Consider the following 18,826-nt stretch of genomic DNA (forward strand, 5'->3'; position numbering starts at 1 on the left):
GTCTCCTCTGGCCCAGGGGCAGTGGGACTCCGCCTTCCTCCTCCTCTCCTTCCCCTGGTGCCTGCTTTTTCTGACCTTCTCACTGTGTTAAGCCTCACTATTGAAAGCCCTTCCTTCCTTCTTGCCTTCCCTGGACTCCTCGTGCCTGTGCAGCCTGACTTGTCAGTCTGAGCCCTTCTCTCTCAGTTCTTCCCTTCCGTGTCCCCTCCCACTCCTCCTGCCTGCTGTCTGCTTCTCCTCCCCTGTGACTCATTCATCACTTGGCCACCTCTGTCATATACCCAGCCTGACTCCCAGGCCCTGCTCACTGCATGCCTCTCCTCTGGAGATAGCACTCAACTTCTGGAAACAGACGGAAAGTTACCTGAGGCTGCCCTATTTTTAGCCATCTGTAAAGGAACCTGGGAGTTTGTCTTGCCAATTTCGTTAAAGATAGACCTTCGGTGGTGCATTTTAAAAAATCTCTTCAGTTATTCGCCTATCTTGATGAATAGTGCCCATCTTCCAAAAGCAGTGCTGGTCAGGCCAGTGGATGCTGGTGCTCTGTTTCCTCAGGGACGCCGGGTCTGGAAAGTCTCAGAAGGTTGAGGACCTTGAGTGAGTTCTTAAGGTAGAATCATCACCCATTTGGGTCTCTGTGACCCTACCTGTCTCTCTCTGTTTAGACCACAGCTGGCTGCCCTGATCTATAACATCTGGGGATTTGCAGGGTCTGGTCTGGTGAATCACTGGGCAGGACCAGACTTAGAGAGTCACATGAACTAAGATGGTAGCCACACCAATCTTATATGCTTCTTCATGTTCCTGACCTATGCACAATTCTAGACCTGGCACTTGGTGCCTGTAGCCTCCTCCAAGGCCATAGGAGGCCGTTGATGAGGCTGGCCCAGTGGGAATGCAACGCGCCATGAGGAATACGTGAGGCCGGTGTGAGCAGGACTCTTAGAAGTGTCTGCAGAGGTCAGTGGTAGAGCACACGCTTAGCACACGCTTAGCCCACGAGAGGCCCTGTGCTCAGACTCCAGCACAGCATTGAAAACAATGTGAGCCCTGTTGTGGGCGGAGCCTAAAGCAGAAGTAATACAGCTGCCATGGGCATGCACCCTCGGGGTAGCAGGGAGAAACCTGCAGTTCCTCTGTTGTGAGGTCTTGGGGGGCTTAGGTGGACACAGAACACAACCTCTGAGCAACCATGGTTGCCTATCTGACCACATCCTACTGCAGAGGAAATGCAGACCAGAGGGGTGTTCCTGCCTCGCCCTAGGTACCCGCAGAGCAGTGGGGTGCACACGCTACACCCTACTCAGGAGCCCTGTGAGACTGTGAGCGGGGAGGGTGTTTCTCCATCAGCGTCCTGTAAAGTTGTTTTTCCTGCTGTGGTGAGCATGAACAGAAGGACGCAGGAGCCTGGTCTGTAGCCAGCGCGCTGCCTAAACTAACCCTCCTCCTCACTGCCTGCTGAGAAGGCTCTCCCAGCCCTCTCTTCTGGTTACGTAGCCAAAGCGACCACAACCACCAGGGGTAGGTCGGTGGCTCAGGGCAGGCAAGTGAATGAACGGGCATCCTGACAGAAGCAAGGCCTTGCAGTGAGGGCACCACTTACTGAGTCAGCAGGGAGAAGAAGCCGCGTGCTTTTGGGGAAGTAAGCCGAGTTGGACAGCCAGTCTGAGGAGGGAGGTGATGGGGTGCCACCGTAGCACTCTGAGCCTGCGGTTTACGAGAGTTAGCCTACATCAGAGATTCTCAACCTGTGGGTTGCAACCACCACGGGGGCTGCATGTCAGATATCCTGCACATCAGGTGTTACAATTCATTACAGCAGAATTACATTACAGCAAAAAAAAAAAAAAAAATGCAGTTATGATGTAGCAATGGAATACTTTTACAGTTGGGGACTGTATGAAAGGTTGAAAACCACTACCCTACACTGAGCCCCTCATTAGCTGGCTGAGTGGTCTTAGCAGCCTGTACTAACCAGATCTGAAATGCCAGCCCCTCAGGACGGGGATGCTCAGACAGACAAGAGGTTAAAAGATGCACAAACACGTCCGGCTGTGTGTGCCCTACCAGCTCGATTCATCGCAGTAAGGCATGTGCCTAACCTATAGGAAATGCAATCACAAGAGGCAGGAGCTCCAGGGCATAAGAGGCCCAGATCTTTCAAACTGGCAAATAAGACGTTGCTTTCGCTAACGGCCTAATGGTCTCCAAAGAGCATGCTGTTTTGATTCAGATAGCAGGTGGCAGTTCGCCCCAGGTTCCCTGGGAGCAAGAGATCACCTTGCATGTGTTTGCTGGAGATGGAGGAGGTAGTGAAGGGTGGGCACACACCAGGACAGTCCAGCCTCCTTGGTAGGCTCCTGTTTCCACTGGTGACTATCAGCATTTCCTTCACTTCTTAATATTTGTGGAAACTTCCCAGGCCCTGTGCAGGGTTCTCAGGCCAGCCCATGTGAGGAGAATTCACTGAACTTTCTGACCTCTGTGGTCCAGCCAGGGCCAGGGTGAAGGTACCTGGCAGAATCAGACGGAGGAAAATCACAGAGATCTTACGATCCATCCCGAGACGCGCTGGGCTCCATAGAGCTCCCTCAACAGAGGAGCCTATCAGATTTTTTTCCCAGTCCCAGCTAGGAGCAAGGATTTGGTAAGGCAGCAGAGGCAGGCTTGTGTCAGCCTCCTTGCCTGTCTGTCTGCCGGACTCAAAGTAGTGGGAGCCTGTGGCCCTTCGCTCTGCACCAGGAAGGCACACCCAAGCTGTAAACACTTGGGCTTTGTGTGTCAGCAGGTCTGCCCCACCGGAGGGAGGGAAAGGCTTTGCCTCAACTGCAGTAGCTTCTCAGACTCTTTCCATGGCTTCCTTGGCCCTGATGCGATCTGGCCTCATCTTCCCTATGTAATCTTACTAAAGAACAATACTTAATTGTAAAGTTGGAAAACTCAGAGTACAAAAACCGAGAATGGTGTCTAGCTAGGCCGCACACTGCCTTAGTCATGCTGTCCCACCTACCTGGGGTGCCCCTTGAGTGGACTCTGTTGACCCCGTTAGCCAACCTCTGGGAATGGGCTTCCCCTTGTGGCAGGCAGCCTATACCTAAGGCTCCCTACTCTTTCCATTCAAGATGCTTGCTTCTGGTGAGTAGGGCTTGAGTAGGGCTGAGCCGTTCCACGTTGGAATCAGAGTCTAAGGTCCCTAAACCGGCGGTCTCTCCCGGCAGATCTCCAGCGCCATGGAGCGTCTTCAGGAGGCCCTGACGATGTGCAGAGATGATGCCAACGCCCTCCACTTGCTAGCACTGCTCTTCTCTGCCCAGAAGCATCACCAGCACGCTCTGGACGTCATCAACATGGCCATCACCGAGCATCCTGAAAATTTCAAGTGAGTCTCCTGGGGTCACTGCTACGTGGAGGGCTGGCTTGGTCCCTGCATGGCTGCTTGTGTATGCCTCAGCTTGGCACATTGCCAGCCAGGTCACAGGGTAGAGTGTCCACTGCATAGACACTGAGCAGAGCAACAAGGACGCATAGGAAGGTCAAAGGGCTGTGGCGTCATGCAGAGCGTGCTCGGTGGGGACTAGTGAACTTGTGGGACTCCTGGGCCCTGAGTAGAGGCTGTGGGCTCAGGGAGGAGAACTGTTAGATTGCGTATGTGCACTGTCACTTCCATCCAACCCTCGAGTCCTGAGGGCACCACTTGGTAAGGCGTGTGACTTAATCATGACACTAGCACGGCCAGCCAAGGATGAAATCCTAAAGCTAGCTGACCTGGTGGAGGGCAAAGGAGGCATCCGGACTGCATCCGTTTCTGGAAGCTGGGGAAATAGTTCTATTCCTTCAAGGTGGCCCTGACCCTTCATGTTTATTATACCAACCGCAAGCTCTGCTTCTTAGAGCAGGGTTCACATTGCACTGGGCCAGAGAGCAGCAGGTAGGGTAGGATTGAGTCTCTTTCCCCTACCCACCACAAAGTGACCTACTGTCGTCAAAGCTGAACAGCAGGGTCAGCCAAGGCAGAAACCACATCATAGCTCTGTGAGGAGATCAAGGGGAGGCCATGCTTGATGACCCCTGAGCCTTTTCCCATCTTCTTGCCCAGACTGTTTGCTGTCTGTAATCTAAACCACCCCCAGCCCAGTCCCTGATCCTGTCTGGTCCTCTCCACATACCCCACTCTCCTGTCCCAGTGGATCCCAGCTGTCGAAGAGTGTAGATAGAGCTTGCGTCCACTTTGATAGTTTGTCCTTGAATTGGGGGATAGCTCGGGTTCTGAGCCTTGCTCCATCCATCCTTGGAGAAATGATAATTCATTTTATAAGACACTTCAGGAATTCCTAAAACACAGATCAGGCAGGTATGGCAACGGGAAACCCAGGTGTAGTACAGTAGTGCCAGGTGGTAGTTTTATTTTATTTATTTTTAATTTACACATGTGCAGTGACAAACCTGTGGCTGTCAATAGGACACCTCAAGGTTGTCAGTTCTCTTCTGTCCGGTGAGTCCTGGAGATAGCACTCAGGGCTTCGGGCTTGGTGGCGAATGCCTTTACCTACTACTCAGTTATCTTCTCAACCCTGTGGGTTGTTTGTTGGTTTGTTTTTGTTTTTAAGATTTATTTATTTATTTTATGCATGTGAGTACACCACCATTGCTCTCTTCAGACACACCAGAAGAGGGCATCAGATCCCATTATAGATAGTTGTGAGCCACCATGTGGTTGCTGGGAATTAAACTCAGGACCTCTGGAAGAGCAGTCAATACTCTTAACCACTGAGCCATCTCTCCAGCCCCACCGTGATTTTTATATTCAGTAAAAATCCAGGCAAGCTCTCCGCCGTGGTGCCAGGCGAGCTCTCCACAATGGTGCCTTGCTTTGCCCAGATTATCCTCACCTGCCTGGCAGGTCCTGACACTGCTGCTGGCTCTGTGTGATAGTGCGTGTGTCTCCTCATGCCTGCACTTACCTGGGCATGCATTTACTCTCTTGGACTAAGTGGGACAAGAAACATTCAAGGAAGAAAGCATAGAACTCTTGGGTGGGAAGGGAAGGAACGCTGGGCCCGCCATGCCCACCGTGCCTGCCGTGCCCACCGACACACTGAACAGAAGCACTGCTGAGCAAGATGCTTGGCCCTGCAGCATTAAATGTTGTTTTGACCTCGAGTCCTTTCCAGACAGATTTTGCATGAGAACCCTAATATGAAAGGAGAAGAGCAGGGTTACACCTCCCATTCCTGGCTCTCAGCATCTTCTCATGATTTCAGCACTGAATGTTCTGCTGGCCCAGTGCACTCTCCCTGGCCTGCTCTGGGAGGCTGTTCCCTTGCTGGGAGTCTGCCTGAACCCCAAGCTGTGGAAGGTGCGGTGTGAGTGAGGCCCAGTGCTCTGCCCAGCTGCACTCCCCAGGACGTTCCCCGTTCTCCCCTTACAGGCAGATGGAGAGGTTTGAGCTTTGAGATTGATGCCCACCACTCCCCTCCCCCCACCTCCCCACTCCCTCCCAACCCCCACCTCAGGAGGAGCCCCCATGGGTGTACATAAGTGAGAATTTTTCTGTTTGCAAGGAGATAGCTTTCAGCAGGTTCTTAAAGGGACCGAGCCCCTAGAACCGTGGTAATGGCGGAAATGGGTGTTTGCCAGTGTGCATCCTGATCGTCCTCGTTCCCTCTCCCTGGTGCTCTTCTTCCCCTCCCTGCCTGCCCCCACCCCCACCCCCCACCCCCGTGTTCTTGTGGAGCTGCCTGGAAAATAGTGTCTCTGCTTCTGCAGGAAGAGCCTTAAGGGGGCAGCCTATGCCACAAGAACTGCTTACAGACAGAGACTGCACCCAGGGGCAGCAGAGGCTAGCTCTAGGGTATGAGGCCCTGCACAGTATTGTTCCCTGTTACTGGAGTGTTGTTCTGCAGAGCGCCAGGGAATGGGTGTGATCTGCCCTGAGGAGACCTCCCTCCCTTGGTTTGCTCAATTAGTGGGATCCAATGATGTGGAGAAGTCTTCTTTATCAGCTCCCAGACCCGAAACTCTGCTTTGATCTGAACTGGCCCTAAAAGGCTACAAAACTAACAGACAGGAATTCATGGGATTCACCAGAGTGTGAAAAAATAAATCTTTCTTATAGGAAAAAGAAAAATCACACACACACACACACACCAGCTCTATCCAGTGACCAGGTCTCTTTGCCAATAAATTAAAACTGTTCCCCACAGATGAAGTCCTGGGGTATAGAAGTCCATGGATTAGCAGGAAATGTCATTGAGTCCATTACGGGTCAGGGATCACTGAAAAATGTCACCGATTTTCGGCTGTGTGTCCCACTCCCCCAGCTGCCTCTGTGCTAAGAGCAGGCTGTGTGGGACTCCAGCTGTTGCTAACAGTTAATTAAACCACCAGTCCAGTAAATACTGCTCAGCAAAACAACACAGGCCAACCCGCTACGGCCCGAGCTCATCATCCCTAACAGAGTGTATCCTCGGGCCTGTGATGTGGATTGTCTCCCACCAAGCCACCTTGCAGCGGCTATCCTGGTGGCCAGGCCTTCTAGAGGCTCCCCCTTTCTACAGAGTCATCAGTCAGTTCAGTGAACCCGAGGGCTGTCCCACAGGGAGAACAGAAGCCAGCAGCAGGTCAGCGTAGGGATGGCTGCTTTGCCTGCTACTGCCTGGGAGAGGCCTAGACAAAGGAGGATGCTGACCTCTAAGCAGACGTCCATCTTCTGAGTGTATCCTAGTGTGAGAGCCAGGCAGGTCAGTGCCCTGAGTCACGTCTGTCACTTCGGTGCCACCGGCAGCAACGTGTTCCTCTTTAAATAAAATAAATTTAACAATCTGCCCTGACTCTTTTGCTTCTCAAGTGTGCTGAGACACGGACTGAAGGTCACTGGTTGGTGGACTTCTGTGTACAAGGTCTCGGTGTGGAGGGGAGGCCACAAAGTCCCATCGACACCTGGCACTGACAGTGTTTAGTGAGTGAGCCAGGAGCTTGAAGGAAGGGGATCTGGAGGAGGCTGGGCTGTGAGTGACACAGGGGAGCAGTTACTGTTCCCACATGGGAACGCAATGCAGAGCCTTGCCTCTGGTGAGCCCAGCTTCTGAAAACCCTTCAGGAAGCCAAGTGGAGGGGTCTTGACGCCCGTGCTGAGGGACGGCCTTTGGTTAGCACGGCTCGGGTTTTAAAAGGCCGAAAGGTGATGAGGCAGACTGACCCCTCCAAGGGGACAGTATGAACCTGCTGTGACGGGAACCAGACACCCCCAGCAGCTTCCTGAAATCCTCTGGGCTTCCCACTAAGCCCTGGACACATGTACCAGGAGGCCCGAGGCCAGGCGGTCCACTGGCTTCCTGTGGGGAACGGGAGAATTTCAGCAGGCCCAGAGTTGTCTCTGCTGGTCCTTCCCATGGCTGAAGCAGCTGAGAAGCCTGACCAGGGGGGATAGGAATCTGGGGTGGGGAGGGATGGACCACCATGAGCATTGTAGGGAGGTGGTTTTAGGTAACACATTCCTTCAGCTTTAGTCAGGCCCTTGTAGTGAAGGTCACCATAGAAACCAAACAAAGTCCCTAGGCCAAAGATGGGAGCTTTCCAATAACCAAGCTGTCAGCCATTCCCCTCCCCACCCCCCGCCCAGCCTTGCAGCCCGCCAGACTGACTGACTCTGAGGACCCAGGGCCCACAAGTGACACGGGAGTAAATGTGTTTTCTTCCTACCTCCACAGTGGGCAGGGCCACCTACCCACCCCTTATCTGACACAATAGACATTCCAGAGAGCCCCTGCTGGCCCAGCTCCTAGTCCTAGGAGACCGGGGAAGTCCTGAGGGAGCCAGTGTCAGAGCCACAGAGGAACTTGCCAGTGTAGGAACAACATGGCCCTCTCCACAAGCCACTGCTCGCCCCAGATAAACAAACGAACGGCTGCATCCACCGGCCCCAGGAAACCAGGGCTGTTTTGGAAAATGTTTGAGGTGATATAACTAGGTATTAGCTGGAGCCAGACCGTAGCTAGATCCAGTCAAGGCTGAAACTGAGCCTCCAGGGCATTTCTCCGAGCCACCTACCCACCCCCACCCCCGCCTCAACACACCTACTTATCGGGTTGCATGTGACATATTTCTGGAGGGGTAGTCCTCCAAGCAGAAGGGATCAGAGCCCTGGGACCTGTGCTAACATTTCTGCCTTAAACCCAGTGTGTTTATTGGATTGTTCTTATTAAGGACTTGTAGCACATCAAAAGGATGCTTAAAATACCAACACTTGAAGAGGGGGTTGGGATCAAAGGTATTAACACTAACATAGTTTATCACTCTGCTGGGTTCCTTAAACACGCTTGGCTGCCACAGTGCTTGGGGACAGCAGCCAGGGCTCTTAAGTGCTAAGCCAGGCATAATCACTGGCACCCTCAGATCCTTCTCAAAGGTCAGCTCCTCCTTGGCTGAGCGGGGTTGGCATTCAGCATTTCTCCTCCTCGGCTCTCCCATGAGCACCTCCGAGGACAGAGCCCCGTGCTTTCATTAGCTGCTCTGCCCGCAAGACCCTGCTTCTTCAGTGGGAAGCCATTGGGGTTAGCACACTTGCTGGAAACCACAGGGGTAGAGACTGAGGCTCTAGCTACCAGGCCAGACCCTCCCCTCGTCCTCCCTGGGAGCCCCTCAGACAGTCTACCTGAAATGGCAAGGCCCTTCGTGGTGTGAGTCGTGCGCACGTCTGAGAGGTTATTGGGGGGGGTTGTTGAGTGACCTGTGGTGGAAGGACGTTGGGAGACTGGAGGGGTGGGGTCAGCTGACAGTCGGCACTGCACACAGATGGAATAGTTTGTTCAGGGCACCATGTACCAGATCTGTAGGCTGGGGCTCCTCACCGGGCGGAGCGGGGTCCTTTGAAGGCCATGAGCTACTACCCTGGGAAGCTGGGGCTTTTGAGCTGTTGCTTTTTAAGGCTTCGGAGCCGGATCGAGTTAAATTTATTAAGAGGTGGAAGATCATTATGAGCCTTTGAGATTAGGGAACATGGGTCACAGTAATCCTCCACACCAGGAGGAAAAAAAATCATTAGCTTTAAGGTTAAGAACTACTAAAAAAAAGGATCCCTCACGTGTTAAAGATTAGTCTGAGGGGAAGTCATAAAACTAGCGGCGGCCCCTCCCCTCTCAGGGAGGCCATTCCTGTGAGAGTCCCTATAAAAGTCACACCCTCAAGGAGCTCGGGCCTGAGTAACCCGCCCCTCCCCCTCCTGGCTTTCCCAGAGCCGTGGGATGTGGAGGAGCTAGGGAACCCTGCGTCACTTAGCCCTCCTAGATGAGCCCTCTAGGATAATGCGTCACCATCCTAGATGAGGCTGGTCCTCCTTGCAGATCACCTAGGGGAACCTAGGGGACTGACTGGTGCTGGAGGTGTCCCCGAGGGAGGACAGCTCCTCTCTGTCTCCTTGCACATCCTGCTACTCTGTCATGAAGTGGGGACCCCTGTCCCTGCTCCAGACATTTATCTGCCTTTTTCAGCACCCCCTGGCTACCGTCCTGATCCCTCTGGCATCCAAGTTCACTGGTCCCCAGAGACACCTCTGTTCTCGGAGCTTTCACATTTCAGACCCGAGCCACTGCCCTGGAGACTGGATGCTGACCTTCCCCTCCCCCCCCCCCCCCCGTATTACTGGAGTCTGCATCCTCTGCTCTGCTTGCTGTCCTAGTGGCGGGGGTGGAGGATGGGTGTGAAGTTGGACACTTGTACACCCAGGAGACACTCAGATTGTCAGGAGGGGACGGGAGGAAACCTGGAGGATTTGGGCATCTCACAGTCCTGGTCCTGCTTTAATTGTTCTGATTTGACTTTATTGGTGTTGTTTTTAATAGAACAAGATTTCATGTAGCCTAGGCTGGCCTCGAACTACTGACCCTCCTGTCTCTACCTCCAGAGTGTTTGGAGCATAGGCTTGCACTACCACACCCACACTACCACACCCACCGTAATTTGACCTTATAACTCTGATATGAAGAAGTTAATGGCAAAGTGAGGTGACATATCAAGTGAGATTAAATACCTGGTAAGGGGCAGCACGGGGACTAGAACTGGTGGCTGGACAGTGTGGCCTGCCTGGACCCCTGGGGCATCGCATTCCTGCATTGACCTTGTTCTCCTCTCAGCAGCCCCAGGAGTCATGGGAACTGCCACCATTCCATTCGCATTTTACAGATGAGGGCGTGGATGGGTCTCTGAGTTTGTGTCTTACCCCAGGCTCCATGGCTCCAAGAAGGAACGAGACAGTGTCATCAGAGTCAGCTCAGCTATCTGAGGCCAAGCTGGGGAAGCCAGGGATTCCACTGGGCTCAGCCTCCAACCTGAGGAGTTAAACCTTACAGCAGTGCGGCCCTCGCTCAGAGAGCACCTTGCTTTCCCACTCAATTATATGTTTTCTATAAAAATAGAACTCTTCATTAAAACGGCGCAGCAGGCCATCAGCTAGAATTACTAATTACTGTCCTTTAGAGAGATAATGTCCCCTTCTGCACACTCGCCACACCTGCCACCACCCTTCAAGGAGCCAGAGAGAACAAGAAAGGCCTCCCGGGACCTCAAGAGCACAGTGGGGACGAGTGGGGCCAGGAATCATGGAATGTTCCGGAAGCTTCCCTGAAGGCTTGCTTCCTTGAAATTGCTCTGGCCCCTGGGGACAGCCAGAGGCTCTGAGGGCTCCTTCTGCCTCAGCTACGGTCTTCTGTGCTCAGGCTTGTCTGTGGAGCATGAAGGAAAGCCACTGGAAGAAAAAGCCTAACTAGCTAAGCCTGAGCCTTGCAGGAAGGCAGGTCTGAGAATACCAGAGAACAGTTACACAGCAACGGGACAGCCTGTGTGGTTCCATGGCCGTCTCTGCTTTGCGGCTGTGCAGGCACAGTTGGACAGACCGGGACCCTTGAAAAGAGTGAAGTGCCCCACCCCTCATTTGCCAGGAAGTGAGCCAGGGCCAGGGTGATTCCCTCATCTGGTTCCATGAGAGGCCAGACTTCTGTCTGTACTCCAGCTTCCCGCTGGACACTTGCAGGAGGGTCCTCACAGCCAAGGAGGGCGCGCGTCACATGGGCTACAGATGACTGGGCAGGCCAGCAAGCTCAGGCACTTTCCAGAACCTTCAGAGGCAACGGGCCTAGAAACATGCTCCTCTGGGTCTGATAAGGTCTCAGCTTCAAAGCAGAAAGCCTGCCTGATGCTCGGGACAGCTGTGGCTTCCCTGGAGTTTCAGCTGCTGATCATAGCTCGTCGGGGTTTCAGCCTCATGGAGTACGACGAGTATGTGAGTAGGTGATTTTCCTCCTGTTCTACAGGCATGGAACCTGTGACACGCTCAGCAGAGGTGAGACTTTGGTTCAAGTTTTTGTCTCTCAGGCTGTCTTAGTCAGGGTTTCTATTCCTGAACATACATCATGACCAAGAAGCAAGTTGGGGAGGAAAGGATTTATTTGGCTTACACTTCCATGTTACTGTTCATCACCAAAGGATGCAGGACTGGAACTCAAGCAGGTCAGAAAGCAGGAGCTGATGCAGAGACATGGAGGGATGTTCTTTACTGGATTGCTTCCCCTGGCTTGCTCAGCCTGCTCTCTTACAGAATCCAAGACTACCAGCCCAGAGATGGTCCCACCCACAAGGGGCCTCTCCCCCTTGATCACTAATTTAGAAAATGCCTTACAGCTGGATCTCGTGGAGGCATTGCCTCAACTGAAGCTCCTTTCTCTGTGATAACTCCAGCCTGTGCCAAATTGACACAAAACCAGCCAGTACACAGGCCAATATTCATGGTGCAGTTTAAGGCCTATAATGATTAAAGTTGGCCACCCCCTCCTGGCCCAGTAGATTCTGGTATTCTAGTCCTACAGAAAAGTTTCAGTTAGATTTTTTTTTTTTTTTGCCTTCGATCCCAGAGATGAAGCTTCCCTAACCCGCTAGTCAGAAAGAGCTAGACACCTGCACACCACCCCAGGAACACACATAGTACACCTGGACCACGTGGCTCCTTCCACAGAGCCTCTCAGGTGAGGTAAGGCCTTGCTCGCAGCAGTTTGGAGTGGAATCGGCCAGTGTGTTGCCTATCGATATTCTGAGTCCCTCCCACAGCGCAGCTCTAAGGAGCCAAGTGACCAGAGTTCCACGCTAAGCATGTATGCTAAGTTCCAACCCAGGAACTGGGGAAGCTGGGCATTGCTGCTGAGGGCTGAGTGAGCTGGTGAAACTTATTGGCCAGGTGGGCATAAACTGTTGGTCACCAAGATAAATGATGACTTTCCCACCTCTACCAGGCCTGGCCGCAGACTTCTTCCTGGAGTATCTGACTAGAGATACTGCCTATGAACTTACTAACATTATTAAACTTTTAAACAAGAGAGGTGTGGCATGTAATTAGGTGCCAGCTGAATGCACAGTCACCTAGGGGTTTCTTGAAGGAGGACCTCAGCCTCGGAATTTCTTCCTAAAGTTTTATAATTCACTTAAAGACATTTTAGACTCATCTCTATGTGATATATGATGGATCTGAAGATAGGAGAAAACCAGGCTTGCTCGATCTGCCTTTCCTGTCGCCCACCCCACCCGACCCCCCACACCCCCAGAAGCACAGGGTTCTGATGAGGCTGTAATCATAACTCCAGCCAGTCACAATGACACACCAAGGGCTCTGTCTGAAGAGCTAGATAAGGAGCGCCTTAGTGAGCCGTGGATCCAAGTGTTTCAAGACCTGAGTCTGTAGATCCCTGTCGCCACCATTCTAACACCGAGTTTCCAGCAGCGTGTACTTCCAAATGTGAAGACGTATATTGGGAAGGGAATATATGGCCACATGGAGATACAGAAAAAGCTGGAGGGTGACATCTGTGTAGGAGTTGGCCAGATGTCACAAGGGGAAAGGTTAAGCCCTAGCAGGAGCCCTAGCAAGGGAAAGCATTAAGGAACTGCTAGCATCAAGGAACTGCTGCCACCAAGTCATCGGCCCAAGGTCACAGGAAAGAGGCAGGAATGAGAGGTGGAGCCCAAAATGGAAGGCCTTGAGGATCGCACAGAGGCTGTGCACAGATGGTGTGGACTTTAGGCAGGTTGAGCTCTGTTGTATGACTCCTCCTGCAGTGCTCAACTTCCAGCCTCAGGAGCTGATTTGGAGCCTCGATGTGGCTGTCCAGCAGCCGTGGATTAACTGGGTCCCTGAAGGGGGGGCTGGAAAAGAAAAAGGACAGATGGGTGTGTGAGAAAGATGAAGCTGAGACAAAGTTTCTGATCAAGGCTCAAAGTTTAATTTCCAGCTCTGCGTTCATATAGGGAGAGACCACAGACCCATCCTTTGTCTCAGCTGGATGGAGTTGCAAAGCAAGCTGTGCAGGCCGTCAACTCCTCAAAGCTCTTGTAGGAAATTGCAAATGCCACAGAGGCCAGGGGACTCCAGCTAGGTTGTAAGGACCATCCTGGGTTTGTTTAGCCTACTTAAGGCTGGGGAAAGGGCACCCCTCAGGACCCTTAGCCTGGGGCTCACACCCAGGGGTGATTGTTGCCCAACATAGCGAGGATGTGGTTGGATTGAGAAATTCCACTCCAGGTCATTCAAGCTAGTGGAATGTCAGCCACTGGGAGGGAGGCTACAGCCTGTGAGGATGGAGGCTGTTTACCCAACTCATCCTAGCTCTGATGAGCTCTCATCCTAGCTGGGGCCTGGGTTGCTCTGGGAACTCTGATGCTCTGGCTGCCCAGGGGAAGGTGAGCTTAGGCTGAAGTTCCCTAACCCTTGGCTCTCCGTGCTCTCGCCTTCCTGCCCAGCCTGAGTCCCTTCACTCCCCCACATTCCTCCTCCTCCTCCCACCTTGTCATCGGATGACAGCAGCTCCAGCAAGACACTGCTCCTTCTCTTCCTCCGCATTCAGATCCGAAAACACGGCACGTGATTCTCTGGGCAAGCTGGCATTTATTATTAAGCACTCTGATTGTTACCTTAAGGTATCTTCCACTTCATAGTCCTGAAGCCAGAGACGCCTAACATCGGCCTATTGGACTCTGTAGGGATCTGGGGAAGGAGAGGCAGGCAGCATTCACTGTGTCCTGCAGCTCCTCCCTCCTGGCTGGGCCCTGTTCTGCCAGTTTCTACCCTTGGGACCTGACAGATAGAACTTGAGTCATGGGCATGATGCTCAAGAAACATTGCAGAAGGATCAGGCAACGTGGATTTAAAGTCCAGGTGGAGCTGGGCATGGTGGGGAATGCCTGGGACCCCAGAGGCAAGATGTTCATGCACAACTTCAAGCCTAGGCTACGTCGTCGTCGAGAGTCCCAGGTGTGCCCGGAGGCTGTAGCAGAGCCCGTCTCAAAAGCCAGACTAAACAAAAACCAAAAAGTTGGTAAAAATGCTTCTGGGGCATGTGAAGCCCGGAGTCCAGACCTTAATACTACACAAAACAGGGTGTCGACATAAAGTCCACAGCTCTCATCGTAAAGGGAATAAGATACAGCTTATTCTGGAGCCATTTTAAGTGACCATGGTCCCAGAGCACAGATTTACATTACCCCAAATTCCATGTTCCCACATGGGAGCAGTTTTTTGTTTTTGTTTTTTTAAGATTTTATAGTTTTACAGAACAGAGAAAGTCATAAATCCAAGTACATCATTGAGGCAGGTTCACTGTGATGGGGGGAGCTATTTCATTGGCCTAAGATGTTGACTGATGACATTCTTAGCTTTCAGCTTGATAGGAGCTAGTTATCTGCCAGTCACTAGATTCTTTAAAGGTTCTTTATTTACTGTCATGAGATGCTAAGTCCAACATAGGTGTGGGCAAGGAGTGGCTGTTCTGGAGGACCGGAGCTTATTCTAAAATCAGGTAATTGGCTCCGGGCCTGCACCATTCCAGTCTCTCCACAGTACTGAGCTTCTAATCAGCCAGTCCATCTCTGCTGACGGACTCCTTTCCAGCTGTGTCCTCTCAGAGCCAGATGTAGCCTCTTTGGAAGTTTTCGTTCATGAGGGCATTACACACACTGTAATCACAGCACGTGGTGGGCGGAGGCGAGAGGGCCCAGAACTCAAGGGCATTCCCAGCCACAGAGTGAGTCCTAGGTGGTCCTAGGCTGCATGAGAGCCTATCAGAAATAATTAAGTCCAGGCTGATGGGCAGATGGAGAGGGGAGGCCACAGTAGGGAGAGGGCAGATGCTAACGCCAGCAACACAAAAGGAATTTTTGAGGAACAGTGGGGTAAAAAAAAAGTGTGCCCAGAACCCAGACTCTCTTCTGAGTATCACACTAGGGTGAGTTCCACCTTCTTCATGATTGTCTTCCAAGTCATAACCTAAAAAGAGCTGCAAAAGGCCCAAGGGGTGAACCTGGAGGCCCAGGCCTCAGCCCAGAGAAAAGTGAGACTGCAGCCTGGCACTTCAGGTGGGGCTCACAGCCCACTTCAGCCTCCCTGGAGCAGGCCTGTGTGGCCACACGAGCCATGTTTGTTGTCAAGGTGATGGCCCAGTGGTCCCTCTGATTCTCCCAGCAGCGGTGAGATGGATCAGGGGGGGTCTCTGCTTGCTGACCACTCTGAGAACTAGGCCGCAGCCTTGTGTGGATCGCAGAGGCTCAGCCACTCAGCAAAGGCTGTCCAGGTAGCTGCCGTATTGAATATATTGCCAGTGTGTTGATCTCAAAACACTGGCACACCGTGATACTTCCATGCTGCCTGGCCCCCCTCTTCCAGCACAGGCAGACTCCCTAAGAAGAAAAGGCTAGCACTCGACACCGCAAGGCTTCCTGCCCCCCGCCCCAGTCCTTTGGTGAATGAACAAGGACTGCTTTAAATGCTTTGGCCTCCACTGATGTGTTCAGGGGATTGATGGAAAGCTGCCTTCTGACTGCAGGAACATGGCCCAGACATGCATGCAAGATAAAACACCCATACACAGGAGACACAAGAAGAGGTTACTTCCCAGCTGTGGCTCTTGCTGAGACTTGGTGCTATGTGGGGCACAGAAGTATAAATCCCCGCCCCGTGTTAGTAGAACTCAAGGTGTTACTTAGCTGAGCTTGTAAAGGTGCAGAATACACCAGGCAGAGCTGAGTCACGGTTGACTACTGGAAGAGGAGGGCAGGGAGATACACTGTATGATCAAGGTGGGTGGGTGAGTGAGGCAGGCACTCGCAAACACTAAAAGGTATCTCGTTGTTAGGCTGTGAAGGTGAGGAGAAACTGAGGCACGGAGAGAAAGCCTCAGTGTGGTAGATGAGTGTGGTAGAGGCTGTGCTTCTATGGGCTGGGGAGGTGAGCAGGCGGTGTGGAATCCTCGCCAGGGCCTGCTGACTGTAGCTCTCCTTTCCATAGCCTGATGTTCACCAAGGTGAAGCTGGAGCAGGTGCTGAAAGGCCCGGAGGAAGCCCTCGTGACCTGCAGACAAATGCTGCGGCTGTGGCAGACCCTCTACAACTTCTCTCAGCTGGGGTAAGTGGCTGCCATCGCCACCCCTGGGGTTGCGCAGGAGAGCGGGCAGAGTAGGCAGGTGGTGGCTGCCTGAAAGGCCGCAGTACCCATAAACTGGGGTTGGTGGTTTGAAGGGAGACGTGGAGCTCAGTGTTCAGCCCTTCTTGTTCACAGCTGTCCCTGGCGGTCCCTCTAGAGCCCACACAAAGACCCGGTTAGAAGACAGCATCTGAGAGAGGTGCGGCTTCTTGCTTCTGTCTGGCCCGGCACCAGCCACGTACATCTTCATTATCAGAGACTGACTCAGCCCTTATCTAATGCGCCTGTTATGTGACAGTACTGGGACTTGAACCTAAGCCTCCTGAGCCCCAGACTAGGATGTGTATGTACACGAACTCTGGGAACCTAGAAGGCCTCCATACTACTTAAAGCATGGTTCTCAGCCTTCCTAATGCTGCACCCCTTTAATTTAGTTCCTCACATTGTGGTGGCCCTCCAATCATAAAATTATTTTCATTGCTATTTCATAACTGTAATTTTCTACTGTTATGAATCATAATATAAATATGTTTTCCAGTGGTCTTAGGGGATCCCTGTGAAAGGGTCCTTCAACCCCCTCAAAGTGGGTCATGACCCACAAGTTGAGAACTGCTGCGTTCAAGAACCCTCTCTCCTGGTAAAATCAGAGGAGCCCCAGGAAAGTAGGATGGAGTGGGAAACCCTCAGGGTCAGCCCTCCCTTTGCAGGCCACTTGGCTTGGGAGATCCTAGAGCAGGACAGGACTCATAGGTAGAAACTTCCAGAAAGCTGTGCACGATGGATTTTTCACAGAGGGAGTAGAAACACTCCCTGGTGGTGGGCACCGGAAGGCCAAGGATCATCCTTTGGGTGTTTGCATTCAAATGTGCTTTGCTTTCCAACACCTCTGGCTGCAGCAGCCGCAACAGGTACACAGACTGGCTCAGTTTGCACAGGAGTTGCCCTGGAGCCTGCTGCTTCTTATCTGCCTGGTGGGGGAGCTGCACATCCAAGTGGCCTGCCTAAACAAGGCCCCATAGAGGGGTAGCTTTGATTCAGAGCAGGTGTTCTCACAGGGGCAGGGGCAGTTGAGCTGATGTCCCAAGTCACCACACACTCCTTCCATTCTGTCCTGAGAGGCTGCTCGGGCCCATGATGTAGAGTAGCTCTTCAGGAAGCTTCCACAACTCTCTTAACCTAACATTCAGCAGGACTCAGCCAGGTTGCTGCTTGGCCCCCAAGCCTGGATCCAATCCCTCCTGGCTGCCTCAGGAGACCGGAAGGGTTTTTCTATGAAACCTAGAGCTGGAGACCAGAACCCAGTGCTTGTAAAAATCTAATTTTGGGCAACCATAAACTAAGACCGAAATCTACGGTCTGAGGGCCTGGTCTGCCCACCCACCCTAACCAGCCTGCGCCACCCCACCCAACACCTCTGGGTTCTGTTCAAACCACACTGATATCCTCATCACCCCCAGGCCCTCCTTCGTGAAGCTACCGTCACCCAGAAGCCACTGGGCCCTGCCCATAGTGGTCTTGACGACTTGCTTCCCTTGGCCTGCCTCCTCTCTGGTACAAGGATCTTCAAAGTAAACTCCGCACGTTAGCCAGCACAGTCCCCCAAGACGGGCTGATTCCACGCTTAGGAGAGGATCTCTCCTAAGAGAGGACAAGTCTGTTGAGTGCCTGGATGGAAGTGAGCCTGAAGTAGTCTCCCGACCCGGTGCCAGTCAATAGCTTTGTGAGCTGATGTCATGCTGACAAAACCGAGTCAGGGCCAGTGTGAGTTAGGACAACAAAGATACCCTGGGCTGTGGGGACATCTGTGGAGCCAGCATCTTGGTATACCTCCAAAGAGAAGACACCTTCTGGTTCTCTTTGAGTTTTCTCAGCCAATTTCAGGTGCCAATGGCTTCCCTGGCAGTGGGAGGGACCAGCGGAGAGAGCAACAGTTACTGCTTTTCTGAGCAAGCGTTTTCTTCCTGCCCCTCCCCACCCCAGCACCTCCTCCTCTGAGAAAAGAGGAAGCTCTCAGATGGGAGACACGGGGACTTAGGGAAATGGATAAGGAACAATAGGAGGTCACCAGGTTTGTCACCTGTCAGGGCATCCTTTGGGGCCACCTGGCAGTCTGAGGATTCCTTTTCGAGGGCAGCAGCTGAACCTTCATGCAGGCTGTGCACAGAAGCCATCCAGCAGTGCTTGTGCCTGGAAGTAGAGGTCTCACCTTCAAGGAGGGCAGCAACACTATGGAGTCTCTGTGTCCGCCTGGGTGGTACATGCTGGTCTGTCTGTCCTTCTGCTTGTCTCTGGCCCTCCCTGCTGTTCTAGCTTCTCTCTCTCTCTCTCTCTCTCTCTCTCTCTCTCTCTCTCTCTCTCTCTCTCTCTCTCTCT

General features: G+C 52.7%; 1 protein-coding gene across 2 annotated transcripts in view; it reads left to right on the forward strand.

The window, feature by feature from the left end:
* Positions 1 to 18,826, forward strand: part of Ttc7a (tetratricopeptide repeat domain 7A) — a 98,617-nt gene that overhangs the window by 59,012 nt on the left and 20,779 nt on the right. For both annotated transcript variants that reach the window (XM_029531633.1, XM_021217720.2), the window contains 2 exons: positions 3,219 to 3,379; positions 16,319 to 16,435. In XM_029531633.1, coding sequence (XP_029387493.1) covers positions 3,219 to 3,379; positions 16,319 to 16,435 — 278 coding nt within the window. The remainder of the gene's footprint in view (positions 1 to 3,218; positions 3,380 to 16,318; positions 16,436 to 18,826) is intronic.

Source organism: Mus pahari, chromosome 18 (genome assembly GCF_900095145.1).
Source record: "Mus pahari chromosome 18, PAHARI_EIJ_v1.1, whole genome shotgun sequence".
In the NCBI taxonomy this organism is placed as follows: domain Eukaryota; kingdom Metazoa; phylum Chordata; class Mammalia; order Rodentia; family Muridae; genus Mus; species Mus pahari.